General features: G+C 40.6%; 1 protein-coding gene across 1 annotated transcript in view; it reads left to right on the top strand.

Moving 5' to 3' along the window:
* The window catches only part of PRUNE2 (prune homolog 2), a 270,779-nt gene that overhangs the window by 229,452 nt on the left and 26,425 nt on the right, over nt 1–14,902 (top strand). The window contains 4 exon segments of the mRNA XM_021065057.1: nt 7,304–7,477; nt 10,630–10,638; nt 13,749–13,851; nt 14,502–14,633. Of these exon segments, the coding sequence (XP_020920716.1) occupies nt 7,304–7,477; nt 10,630–10,638; nt 13,749–13,851; nt 14,502–14,633 (418 nt within the window).

The following is a 14,902-nucleotide window of genomic DNA, read 5'->3' as shown; positions in this document are numbered from 1 at the left end:
GGGGTCCTACTGTATAGCATAGTCCAATCTCTTGGGTTAGAACATGATGGAAGATAGTGTGAAAAAAAAAAGTATGTGTGTGTGTGTGTGTGTATGACTGGGTGACTTGGCTGTAAGCAGAAATTGAAGGATCATTGTAAATCAACTATAATAAATTTTTTAAAAATATTAAAAAAAAATTCTTTTAAAGAAATGCCACAATTGAATGATGCCCCGACATTCAGAGCCATGGTAATTCCAGCAGTTTCATTCATAGATGAGCATAATTAGGAAATTTGGAGTCACCATCATATTACTTAATTATTTCAACCAGTGGTCACTGAACCACCATGGCTACAATCACAACCAGCAGACCTGCCTTCACAGAGCCTAAGGCTTTATTACCTCCAGCTAAGAAAACGGAAGTGGCTAACCTCCTTATATTACAGTTTATTATGTTTAAGTAGAGGTCTTACATTTCATTTTTATCAGGTTCTTAGGTTCTTATAGTTATTGGGATATTTGACTCTGTGGGTTGAAATACACAAATAGGAGGTGAAAGGTCTTAATTCCTACTCTTTTCTGCCACATCACTCTTCCCCAGCTACTCCATCCCTCCTAGCTGCCCCCAGCTGGCCGAACCCTTCTCCTGCTAATAGATTTTCAAGTGTAAAAATCATGCTTGACTTAAAATCCCAGGGAAGACAGCTGTGGCATGGCCCTGCTGATCCCTCCCTCTCCTCCTGCACTGCCCCATTGCCCTGGAGAGCTGTGTCACACCACATCTGAACCTTTTATTTTTATAAATAGTAAAACTGTCAAGCAAAGTGGTGGTGGCTGTGCAAACTGGTAATTAAAGCTGCCACTTGCTGACATAGTTCTTTTTATTTAGTCAACACAGTTATGTTGAAGGAACCAGTTTAACAGCCACAACCCTGCTTTTAGGTCTTAAACTCAAAGGAGAGAATTTTAATGTAAGTTGAATTTTAAAATTCACCTTGATTTTGATGTGAACGGTATATGTTTAGACACTCTTTAAACAAACAACAAAATTAAGCACTGAAAACACAAAGTACATCTGGATAGCTGTATTTTAGAAACACGCAGATGTAGATAACTGGCTCTAGACGAGAGATGGAATACATTATAGTCCCAAAGTATGAAATAAATTCTTGAAAGCTGCTTGATTTTGTTGTTGTTGTTGCTTGCTTGTTTCTTGTGTGAGCATTTCGAACTAGGCACATAGATTCTAAACTAAATTGGAGTTTTTAAGGCGTAAGTTTTCAAAAGTGTTCGGTCATTAATTAATTTTATTTAATGAACAATTTTCATAGTGCTTACTCTGTGCCCGGATGCTGGGTGCTTTATAAATGTTAACTATATTAATCCTCATGTCAGCTCGATGAATAGGTATTATGTTCTCCCCAGAGGTTAAATAATTCACCTAAGGTCACATAGCTAGAAAAATGAGTTGTTGTCCTTAACTCCTGGGCCACATTCCTTCTCCGTCAATTTACCAATGGTAACTAGGAAGGCCTTTTACTAGTTAGGCCACCATGCCTGAAGCCAAGCCTGGTGACTAACCCTCACATTTACATGCCCTTTCATACAGCCATTTTCAAGTGACGTGAGGGCCCTTAACTTGAACGGCCACGTGCTTGAAGGATGGTCACACCACGTGCTTGAAGGATGGTCACACCACTTTCCTGGCTTTTTTTTTTGTTACTGATAACATAACATTCCTCTCAGGTTATTTGCCCACAGTGTGGTTTTGGTCATGGAAAGTTTTTAAAGCTCACGATCCGAAGATGTTAAACTGGTCTTCTCTTCCAAGCTATTTTCTTTAATAATTGTGTCCAAATAGTTGGAAAATATCATTCAAAGTTCCAATATAAGTAAGGCTTGATTTCCTTTGATAATTACACATACCAAAGCTGTCAGAAGTATGAAGATAGTGAAGGATTGAAGAGGTCAGTCTGTCATATTAAGGGAGATCTAAGGTTGTTTTGTTTTGTTTTGTTTTAATACTTTATCATACCAACCCTCAAAACTTAAAAACTTAACAAAGGTCAGAAAAAAATGATGACCTATTTCTGTTTTCCAAACCAATTGCAAAGTTATTTTTACCATAATTCAGGTCTTAGCAAGGGTATTTCATAAGGGAAATGGAAAAATAATAAAGAATTTTAGCCTGAATATTTCTGATAAGAATGTTATAAGAAACACTCATGCGCTCTTACATTTTTTTCTTCCTAGACCCCTAAGTGATGTTTAGTGACCTCCATTTAAGCTATCTTTTTAAAAACTAACCCCTAATGACAGTTTCCTATGTGACCAAGGTACCCCAACATTTTTTTCCAGATAATCAGGGAGTCACTTCATTTAACTTCCTTACCCACAGTCTTCCTTTATTTTCACAGGCAAGCAACCAGTTTACAAGATCAATTCCATGTTTTAACCTCTGCATATAAACTAATCAAGTGTGGTGTTCTCATTGTGGCTCAGCAGGTTAAGAACCTTACATAGTCTCCATGAGGGTGCAGTTTCAATCCCTGGCCTTGCTCAATGGGTTAAGGACCCTCACAAGCTGCGCTGCAGGTCACATATGCGGCTCAGATTCCGTGTGGCTGTGGCACAGGCTGGCAACTGCAGCTCCGATTCAACCCCTAGCCTGGGAACTTTCATGTGCCACAGGCGTGGGCGTAAAAGGAAAGTAATAATAATAACAATAATAACAACACATAAACTAATGAAGTGTAAAGTTTATTCTGTTTTACCCACAAAACAACCTTTTGACATAATGATGATGTGTCCTGAAAGAATGATGTTTCTTTGTATTTTTGCTGAGTTTTTACATTTAAATTAACTGTGTACCACCTGCACTTTGTCACCTAAAGGAACTTTAAAAACTTTCTTAACTGTTTACAGGGTGTCTTTCCTCCAACAAGAAGAAGTTCAAATGGGGGCAGCAGATTGGTAGTGAAAAAAATGGAAGCAGGAAGACCATTTAGAATGTCACTGTAGTTGCCTGGAGACAAGATGTACCTAGGACTCAAGCAATAGCATAAAAGGGAGAGATAAGAGGTATATTAGAAATGAAAATTAAAAGCTAGTTTATAAATCCTCTTGGTTATTTAGCATAATACTAAACATGCCTGGAATGATGAGTGTCATTTAAAAGCCCTCCCAGAAATTAAATTAGTAGCATTCAACCTAATGTTCTCTAAATCGATACTCTAGATTAATACATAGCCTGATCAAGATTCATGGCACTATGCCTATGTTTGTGATCATATAAGTCACGAATAATGTTTACATTCGTTTACTTCCTGGGAGTGATTTCTAAAAGGCAGTGCAAATAAAGAAGATCTTCGGCTTAAAAAAAAAATTTAAAAGTTCAAACCTCATGAATTTTTTTTTTTTTCTTTTTTTGCCTGCCCTGCAGCTTATGGAGTTCCCAGGCTGCTCTCACTCTCTGTGACATTAGGAATAACACTTCATAAAAAGCCTCGGAGTTCCTGTTGTGGCTCAGCGGGTTACGAACCCAACTAGTATCCATGAGGATGTTGGTTCGATCCCTGACCTCACTCAGTGGCTTAAGGATCCAGCATTGCCGTGAGCTGTGGTGTAAGTTGCAGACATGGCTTGGATCCTGCATTGCTGTGGCTGTGGCGTAGGCTAGCAACCTGCAGCAATGATTTGACCCCTAGCCTGGAAACTTCCATATGCCTCAAGTGCAGCCCTAGAAAGACAAACCCAAAACATTTAATTCTTATCTTCTTTAATAATTAAAGAAATATACATTAAAACAACACAGAGAGAGGTTTCACCCCAAATTTTCGAGGGTTAAAATCTTTGATAACCTCTAGTGTTTTTGATAATGTGAGGAAACAGGTACTCTCATACTTTATGGTGTGATATAGTCAAGGGCAAAAATGTTCATAAAACCTTTCAGTCCTTACACCCTCTGAGCCAGCATTCCACTGCTAGAAAGTTAAACTATTGCAATCTCTGCACAAAAGATACCTTTACAGAAATTGTTCCTAAAGCAATTTTTTAAAATTTTATTGAAATATAGTTGATTTACAATGTTGTGTTAATTTCTTCTGTACAGCAAAGTGATTCAGCTACTCATATACTCATGTCCATTCCCATACAGGCTATCACAGAACATTGAGTAGATTTCCCTGGACTATACAGCAAGTCCCTGTTAACCATCCATTCCATATACAATAGTGTGTGCATAGGTATTGTGCAAATGCCAATCCTAAACTCCCAATCCATCCCTCCCCCGCCCCTCACCTTCCCCCTTTGGTAAATATAAGCTTGTTTTTGGAGGTCTGTGAGTCTGTGTTCTGTAACTAAGTTAATTTGTATCATTTTTAATTAGATTCTACACATAAGTGATATCATATGATATTTATCTTTGTCTAAGTTAACTTCACTTGGTATGATAATCTCCAGGTCCATCCATGTTGCTGCAATGGCTTTATTTCTTTTTTATGGCTAATATTCCATTGTGTATATGTACCACATCTTCTTTGTCCATTCCTCTGGCAATTGGACATTTAGGTTATTTCCTTGTCTTGGCTGTTTTAAATAGTGCTGCAATGAACATTCGTTTGCATGTATCTTTTCGAATTATGGTTTTCTCTGGAGATATATATATATATATATATACACACACGCCCAGGAGAGGGACTACTGGATCATATGGTAGTTCTGTCTTTAGTTTTTTGAGGAATCTCCATACTGCTTTCCATAGTAGTTGTACCAATTTACATTTCCACCAATATCGTAGGACAGTTCCCCTTTCTCCACACTTTCTACAACAATTATTGTTTGTAGATACCAGACCATTTTAACTGGTATGAGGCAATACCTCATTGTAGTCATTGTAGTTTTGATTTGTATTTGCCTAATAATTAGCAAAGTCGAGCATCTTTTCATGTGATTTTTAGTCTTTTCATATGGTTTTTGGTCTTCTTGGGTGCTTTTTAGTCTTCTTTGGCGAGATGTCTGTTTAGAGCTTCTGCCCAATTTTTGATTTGGGTTGTTTGTTTTTGTGATATTGAGTGAAGTAAATTCTTTATAAGGGCTAACAACCGACAAAATAGAACAAAATTAAATTTCTATCACTGTGATATTGATAAACTAAAAGACGTTAGTAAAATGGGAGATTCTAGGGCTACTTTTAAAAATGAGCAGATGAGATGAAAAGAAGCCTATTCGGTGTAGGTACAAGCACATTATATAATAGTACATATAGAACATGCAGAATATACAGATACAATCATACTTTCTGGAAAAATATGTGTGTGCACATGCACACAGGAAGAAGACTATCCATCAAATAATAATGAGTAAGAGTGGCATTGGTGATTTTTGCTGTTTTCATAAAAAAAATCTATATTGCTTGCACTTATATTTGTGTTTTATTTTTATAACTGGAAAAGAGAAGAGAATATTTGAAAAAAAATTTCTTAGCAAAGTACCCTCAATAAAAAGCATGCAGAAGCCAAAACAACCCCACACAGATCACTGGGGTCAATTTAGAGCAGGCCAGAAAGTCTCAAACAGGGTGAAGAGGGGTTGGTGCATGGAATGGTAAGTCCATCACAGGGAAGAGCAGCTGTGTGCAGGAGCCTCAGAAAACAGACCCACATCACAGCCCAGAGCTCTGAGCAAGCAGAACCCAGAGGGCAAACAGGGTCCTGGGAAGGAAGCTGAGATGAGCGGTCCAAGGGCCCTAACACAAGTAGGAAGAGAGAAGCAGGAAGGGATCCCAGAGTGGGGGGAATAGGGCAGATGGATGGATTTGCACAAGTGACGTGGTGCATGATCCGAAGCCAAGGTTGCTGCCAGCGCTGGTGGGAACGCAGAGAAAGCCAGAGTGAGGCAAGGCTCTAGGTGGTGGTAGCTGTTGGTGTTGGCAAAAAAAGGATGGGCTTGCTTCCCAGTTGGACATCAGTTTGCTATTTTAAGTCACAGATAATCAGACATGTTTGAGTATGTCTTACAGAATGTTCTGGAACATAATGGCTTTGTTGTAGCTCCCTTATGGATTATCTATATTTCTAGGAACTTGTCCAAGCTCTATTTATCCACTCCCCCTCCCAGGTTTTACTGAGTGCTCTATACAGTTTCCCAAGCTACATGTAGAGTAGGTTGGTAGAGGCAGATATTAAAGATGATTCTTGCACAATTTCTTAGCCCAAGGAACTCACTGCCTCATAGTAAAATAAATGAGAATGAGAAATCAGACAAAGTAAAATGCAGAAGAGTAGAAAAGGTAAGGGCTTGATTACAGTTGCTTCCTAACTCTGTGACTTGAGGTAATTACTTCAAAGCTTTTGGATTAGTATCATGTCTGCCATAATACCTACTATTGTGCCTGATACATGGTAGATGCTTAATATTTTTATCAGAGTTCCATTAAAAAAACAAGTGCAGTATAAATCAAAGTAATTTCTCATTAAATGGAAAATTTAACTATGATAACATCTCACCGAATTATTGTGAAAGCTATAAATAATCATTTTTTTCAAACTAAACATACAAAGAATAACTGTTGTTCTTGAAGTAAAAAGGGAAATGATTTTTGCTTATTCTTTTAAAAACTAAATATAGGTGCTTTTTTTTGGGTGCACAAGGGTGGGTAGTAAGTTTGTCCTCCCAAGAATGCTCAGTGGGCTTTTTTATTGCCTTAGGCATCCATAAATAAGAGTCTTGTGGATTTTTGGCCTTGGAGCACTTCTGGTCTACAGGGTTGTTTCTCACTTATGGTGAAATCTTTGTGTAGCATATTTTGAAGAATTTATAGGAGGTAAAACCAAACCAATGTCCAAATGTGCTTCCAATAGGGCAAGGGATTCAACCCCATTGTAAGAGTCTTAGAGTGGGGGTCTAAGCTGACAGTATCATAAAGGCTAAGTTGAAGGCCCCAAAATACTCTGAGCACTTCACAATACACTAGGAGATTTTGCCCAAGGAAAAAAGATTATTTGGGCCCAAGAATAGCCTTTCACCTCATTAGGAAGACCTGTAGTCTGCAACCAGTGTGATCAAGGATGAGTTGGACCAGCCTGTCCCTCCTTGGACCACTACACCCACCCTCAGCTTGGCCTTAACAATGGATTGGCTGTTCTGTGAACTAAGACTTCACTGAGTGTCCTTTATGTGGTCAGAATGGTATTGAGCTCTATCAAAGTTGTATAAAGCAGGGAATTCCATCAGGTTGACTCTGCCAGCAGGCAGCCGATTGTTGAACCCCCTCAGCTGTGGGGGCTTGTTTGTTCAGCCCTGCTCTGTGCTTCATTTCCAGAGGATCCTACAGCCAACAGAGATTCTGGCCAAGAGTCAGAGTCTATTCCAGAATACACGGCGGAAGAGGAGCGGGAGGACAACCGGTTGTGGAGGACCGTGGTGATTGGAGAACAAGAGCAGCGGATTGATATGAAGGTCATCGAGCCGTACAAGAAAGTCATTTCTCATGGAGGTAGTCAGACTTTGCAAATCTAGGAAGTGGTGAATGGGGTGGCCATAGTTTTAATTAAAAAGCAAAACTAGGATTCTTTGCAGCATGATGTCCCAAAACCCTGTTGGGCAGTCAACATTCAGGGTTCGTACAGCTAAGTGTATTGTTTCATGCTCAGTTCAGCAAACACTGGAAAGCCTACTATGCAAAATAACCTTTCCAATTTGAAAAATGCTTTTCATGCTACTTATCTATAGCTGTAATCATCTGTGCAAATTTCTTGAAAGCCAGAGTTGTGCAATTAAAATAACATCTCCTTGGAATTCATATGGGTTGGTGGTAGGGTTTAATTGAATTGTTCTGAGTCCATCCTACCAGGGCCTGCAGTAAGATCAGTACTCCAGAAGTGTTTCTAATGCCAGAACAATGTTTTGAATCCTCTTCAGAAGCTTTAGGAGGTCTTTTTAGACTCAGCCTGGGTCTTTTTTTTTTTTTTTTTTTTTTTTTTAACTGAAATTTGCTTTTCTAAAAACTCTATTATCTGTGCCTGACAACAGCCAGTTCCAGCCCAAACCTCCACCTGCTTCATGAGGGACAAGGGAGAAAGCCTCTGTTTTGTCTTTTCACTGCTTTCTTAGAGCTCCAGGAGGCTCGATTAATTTGGGATTCCCAAAAAGCCACGAGCACAAGCAACACATTGAACGTTGACAACTTCAGAAAACATAAACAGCTTTTTGGTTTTTCTGCTGCATGCACAGCTTCCCTGCGGCACCACCCTAACCACTCAGCTGTTCCAGAAAAAGTGTAAGCTGACAAGGCAATTGTTCACCCTTCCTTCACGAGGACAGGGAAATAAGTGTCTTAGCACTGCATTAAACCTGGAGCTTTTGTTTTCTAACAAGCAGAAGGACATTTTATTTTTTCCCTCCAACTTTCCTCACCACAGGTTTTCCACTTTCTGCCCCATGCATTGCTACCTCCATGTAAGTATCAGGACCATCCAGGCCCCCCTCCTCCCATGAAAGTGAAGGAAAATGCCTGACCTTGACCTTCCTTTTTCCTGCCTCACCATTTGCCATGAAATGGTAATATGGCCCTGTGGTAGTTGCTGGGGTGGCTGGGGACAGTTTCCTCTATGGGGAGACTTTTCCCACAGCCCTTTGGAATGAAAACAGGCCTAATCTTGCTGTGACAGACAGCTGGCCATAGAGTCAACCCTGTTGTTCTCCTAATGAAAACAACAACCTAACATCATCCAGATCTTTCCCAGGTCATACCTCCTTTGCACCACCCATCAGGTATTTTGGACTTGTTGGCTTTTTAGAAATGAAAAGAAAACAAAACAGAAGCTGACTATAAAATAGCCTGTGCTCATTCTACAAAGTACAAGAACTTGAGAAAAGTTTTCATCATCCATCACAGTCGCCCAGTGGTAATCCCTGCCCATTTTTACCAGTCAGGGTCATAAGTTAAAATTCCCTTGGAGTTCCTGCTGTGGTGCAATAGGATTGGTGGCATCTTGGGAGAACTGGGATGTAAGTTCGATCCCTGGCCTGGCTTTGCTGCCGCTGTGGCTTAGGTCCAACTATGGCTTGGATCTGATCCCTGGCCTGGGAACTCCATATGCCATGAGGCAGCCAAAAAAGGAAAAAAAAAAACAAAAGAGAGAGTCCTTTTTTTGGTGAAGGCAGCAGGCTCACAGCCTCACTGCTGTTGGAAGGCTGAACTAGCTCTTATTACCCCAGCAGCCTCACCTGCTTATTCTTTTCAGCCATAGTGAGGTTACATGGGTGGGTGGGTTGAGCCCATTGGTCTGTTGCCTGAATCAGGAGTGATTTATCATCAGTGCACTTGGGTCAAAAGAAAAAGCCACTGCTTCAGCCTATTACATCCTTGGTGAAAATTCACCTGACACCTGAGGGATAACCTGGTTTGCTGTGCCCTCCATCCCTGCCACCTCCTCCCTTGGCATTTGCTTGTCTCCGTCTGTGCTGTGAGCTCCTTTTTGTTCTGTGTGACTTCTGGTTTGAGTGTGAAGGCCTCCTTTCCTCCCCGCACCCTCCAGCTCTGCCTCAAACTTCTCCAGGCGCCAGCCCGCATGAATGTGCCTCTGGCCACGTTAAGGTGATGCCACCTCCGCCTGAGCAGCATATGTTGCTTATTTTGCTAAAGCTTTGTCTGCTGTCTTGGAGGCTCACACCACTTTCTTAGACCTTGGCGATGCTCAAGCCACACTCCCTAGTTACCAATCCTTTGAGTTTGTCCTCCTGGCTTCTGATGAGCATTTAAAAAGCAGCACTCCTTAGGGAACATGGATGTTGTCATGGTGTCTTACATTTTGCTAGGAGGCAGTTTTCCCACTCAGGCCAGTAGTAAAGTGCTAACTGTCCAGTGCTCTGGGCAGCAGGACTGCAAGATGGGGGTGATTAAAAGACCTGCCAAGGAGTTTCCTTTGCAGCTCAGTAGAAACGAGCCCAACTAGTATCTATGAGGATGCGAGTTGGATCCCTAGCCTTGCTCAGTGGGTTAAGAATCCTGCATTGCTGTGAGCCATGGTATAGGTCGTAGAGATGGCTTGCTGTGGCAGTGGTATAGGCTGGCAGCTGCAGCTCTGATTTGTCCACTAGCCTGGAAACTTATATTGCCTTTTGCAGCCCTAAAAAGGCAGGGGGGAAAAAAAAAAGGCACTGCCAATGTTTGTTGCAAAGCCAGGCCCTGCCAAGTGTCCGTAGCAGTTGGGAACATCTGTGTTTAAGAGCAAGCATTCTCTGAACCAATAATTGAGCTCACAGCTTTGGTGACCTCCACATGGCCCATGTATAAGAACAGGATTAAAGACCCATCTTGGCCACCAATTAGCCTGTGACCTTAGTACCTTGGTTAACTCCCCTGAGCCTCAGTTACCTTAGCAGTCAAGAAAGGGTGATTGCAAAGCCAGTGTCACCTCCTGCAAGCCCATGAGTAATATCTCTGCCATCTGCTTAAATTAAAAAGCAAAGAATGAGAAGTCTGGGTGGTTTGGATCAGCCAACAGGTTGGGGTCACCTTGAGGCCAGAACTGGTGTTTTTGAACCTGACGCAGAAAACACAATGATATAACCAAGGGCAGTCATGCCAAAGCATTGTAACGAGGAGTTTCCTGTTTTGTGTGTTTACTTCTCATTTCATTATAGGAGACTCAGGTAACCTTCTCTGCAGTATTGCTGAACAAATGCTCCTGGCAAGGATGAGAAGAGTTGCAGGCTGGGGTGTGTGTGTGTATGTTTTGGTTGCGACTGTGGCATCTTTCCTTCTCTCTCCATTCCATTTGCTGGCCAGCAAACTTGTGTTGCGTGCCTTTTATGCCTGTCTGTTCTGCCACAGGTAAGGTTTGCATCATTGCTTCTGAGGGTCGCAGGAGGTGCCACACACCTCAGCACACACAGCCCAGGTTCACTCCAGCGTTACCGGGAAGAGAGTCTGATAAAGTACATGTTTTAGAAATTCAAACTTCACACAAGCCATGCACTTACTGTCAGGCAACTTCTCTTGCCTGAGTTGCATATTTAGTGTGGAAATTGGTTTAGCTGACCCCCTTGAAGGCATAGATGTGGGACAAAACGCAAATAGTCCTGTTCTTTCACATTACTGCACTTTGCCAGCAATTACTGTCTGAAATAGTTTCAAAGCCTAACAGCAGCAGCACCAGCTCTTGATGTAGAAGGAAGACTTTCATGAGGAAATCTTCTCTTTCATTCCCTACATCCTACATTTTCTCTCCTCCTGTTTTCCTCCTTTCTTTTGCCTCTTTTTCCCTTCCTGCAATTCCTCTGTCCCAAAGTACAAAAATCCATCCTATGTCAATTTCAGTGATTTTTTTTTTTTAATAGAAAGAGATTCCCGATTTAGGCAATGATGAGGAAGTGGTAAGTTGATCCTTAAGGATTCCTGTGGTTAAATGAACCCAAGTGAATGCCACAACAGTCCAAGTCCAGACAGCAGTGACACAAAGAGCTGAATTGCCATTTAAGATGACTTCTGAAGTACTATTTATAAATCTCTGCCTTTCCTTAAAAAAAATTCTTAAAAATTCCCCAGAAAGAGAGGAAAAAAAGCAACCCAAAGTAACTGATCAGTCATGATCTTGAAATTATCCTGACACCCTGGAGCCAGACAGCCAGATTTAGACATATGCCTTTGAGGAGTTCCTACTGTGGCTCAGCAGTAACGAACCCGACTAATATCCATGAGGACGCAGGTTGGATCCCTGGCCTCACTCGATGGGTTGAGTATCTGGCATTACCGTGAGCTGTGGTACAGGTCGCAGACATGGCTCGGATCTGGCATTGCTGTGGCTGTGGCCGGTGGCTGTGGCTCTGATTCAGCCCCTAGCCTGGGACCTTCTGTGTGTGGCCCTAGAAAGGAAGGAAGGAAGGAAGGGGGATGTCTTTGAAAGGAGGCTTTTGTACATTTTTAAGATGGATTCACTATGTCTATTGTCTCTTTTAATGAACTTGGTCTTTTTCCTTTTGCTGAGTCTGAATTGCATGCTTTCATGGTATTAGGATTAGTATCACGAAGCCACCCAATCCTTGGTGGATTTCTATTCAGTTATGAATCTTCCTAAATGAAATCATTAGAACAAACAGTTCTCGTATTCAAATGTATTGCCCTCTGCTGTTTTCCTTCAAGCCACATTGTAAAAAGAAATTGGTAAATAGCTACCTGTTGGAAAAGATGGAACTAAAGCAAAAAATCTAGAGAGAAGCTACTGCAATCCTGTTTGGCAAATATGTGTTTCATCAGGGATATGCTTATATAGGTAGCATTTTCGAACATGTGTAGCATAAACACTATGTACAGCAACCTCAAATTAGTAGTATGCACAAACCCACAATTTGATGTATTTTTAGTTGGTATCACTTTCTTCCCCACCTCCTTTGTGGTGGCGTCATACTCTCTATCCTTGTAGAGAATATCTTATTAAATTGCTTTTCAAGAGTTAAGCCCATGCAAATCTATATCCAGCCAGTATTTTACTGCCTTGTAATCACCAGAGGGGTATTTAGAGTACTGAAAAAGTGAAACACTGAGTTCTGCTCAGGCTTGAGGGTGTTTCCTGTCCTCCTACTCTAATCTTTGAGGAAATCTCTGTGTGGTGATTCTGAAGTGCAGAACTACGTTATAGGACACAGATCACACATGTTTAAAAGAGATACTAAAAAATAAAAATAGAGGGCATTGCTTTCATTTCTAAGTCTGGCAGACATTTGAAAATGAACAAACAAGAACTCCTGGAGATTTGACCAACCCTTGCCATGAATTTCAGAGATGAGCTCAGGGAACACAGAGCTGGCTTCAAGGATGAGGCAGAGCTTTCAAAAGTAGGTAGAAGGTTCTGAGATGTCTCTACATTTTCCTTGACCCCTAGAATTTCAGTGGCCACACCTGCCTCCTATTTTCTCACTGCTACCAGCAAATAGCTCTTCCACACCCACCCTCCCTTGCCAGTAATTCATGTTACCCGAAAGTAATTCTCAAGTTTTCCCCAAAGCACTTATTTTCCAAAAATTCAAAGAGAGGCAGGCTTTAACCAGGCCCTTCTAGAGTTTGGCCCTTTCTTAAAAAACTAGGGTTTGAATTCTGACCTCAGTTACTCTAGGCCTGACCAGAACTTTCCATGTGTCCCTACACTGTCTGTTGCACCTAAGGTCCCACGGATGCTATGGGAAAGTGCACCAGGCCTCAGAATCAAACTAAAGGTGTTTTCCTTACCTACTCACTAGTATCTGGTCACTGGAGTGTGTGAGTCTCAGGTTACATTGCAGGTCGGTGGCTAAATTTTTCCCCTCAAATTAACCAAGCTCTAAAACTAGGAGGAACTAAAGAGGATCAAACAGAATCTCTTTCTTGGCTATGAAAGGAGGGAATATTATATAAATTCACTTTTTTTATTATATAAATAAGAAGCTCTTAAGTAAAAAATGTTGCCCCCATCCTTTGATAAGTTGAATATTTAAACACCAATTTATGACTATGTACAACATATATAATCATCCATAATACATGAATACTCAATATTTGCAAATACATTCACACTATATGTTTAAGAATCTACTTAATTTATATCTGAACCACCGAAGGATATGTGTAAATACTTACAGGAGAATAATCTATATAGTACCCATTTAAAGATAGACCTATTACATCCACATACACTTTCCAAGGCTTCCAGATTTATCCTTTAGGTTAAATATTTTGTGTTGTTAAGAGCTTTCACTTGGTTACAAATGTCTTTTTGTTTGTCCCCCAGGATACTATGGGGACGGCCTAAATGCCATCATTGTGTTTGCTGCCTGTTTTCTGCCAGACAGCAGTCGGGCGGATTACCACTATGTCATGGAAAATCTTTTCTTGTGAGTGATACTTACGACAAAGTGCTTTGAGCTGCAGTCTGTGGGCATGTCATGGCAGATAGAGCATCTTTAATAAAAGGAAATCAGTGATGTAGAATATTCTATGCCTTTGATTAAAAGTCGATGAAATCTGTGTCGAGGAAAATTGCTCAAGAGACTAAAAGCTTTAGAGGAGCTGTTTTGTCAGAATAAATTGAAAACAAAATGCACAGTTTGGCCTGTATTTTAACATTCTGTAACATTTCCTTTGGCTGAGGTGTCATTTTTATTCCCTGATAACATGTTCTCAGTCAACTGATGATAACCTGACTTCATTTATATCTGCCGTCACTTAATCTGCCCTGAGCCTAGTATATAGTAACATTGTTGACATTTTTGAAAGTCAGGTTTCTAACCCACACATTTTTCAGGTGTACTAGCATTAAAAGAGAGAGAGGGGAGAGAGAGAGAGACAGATAACAAATAAATGAATAATACTCTCAGAGAAATGATCTTAGGTAACTGCAGTCTTCTCAAGGTGAAGAGGTAATATGTGCAACCATTCTTAAATGTCATGCACCCTGTAATTTAAGTGTTATATAATTATGGGAAAATAAGATGAACTCTTTCATGTGGGAACTGACAACACTCCTCTTCCTTCCTGTGATCAGATATGTAATAAGTACTTTAGAGCTGATGGTAGCTGAAGACTATATGATTGTGTACTTGAATGGTGCAACCCCAAGACGGAAAATGCCAGGGCTGGGCTGGATGAAGAAATGCTACCAGATGATTGACAGACGGTATGTAGACGCCATTATTTAATCACTATTTTGACCTCCTCCACAACGTCCATCTCCAGTTAGGTTTTAATTTACCAAAATTGCAGTCACAATTTAGGAACACTGAATTAATGAAGAATTGGGGTAATAAATTATAAAAGTATTAATCAAAGTGTTACTTGATGCCCCAAATCTGAAATAAGGCAACTCTTGCTTTATTTTGTTCAATGCTGAAATCTTTTTGTTAAATGTTGTAAAATACTTGGTGACCAAGTATTTTAAAGTATGCC

This window comes from Sus scrofa, chromosome 1 (assembly GCF_000003025.6).
Source record: "Sus scrofa isolate TJ Tabasco breed Duroc chromosome 1, Sscrofa11.1, whole genome shotgun sequence".
NCBI lineage: Eukaryota > Metazoa > Chordata > Mammalia > Artiodactyla > Suidae > Sus > Sus scrofa.
Note: the sequence above shows the minus strand (reverse complement) of the source record. Positions and strands in the feature narration are given on the sequence as shown.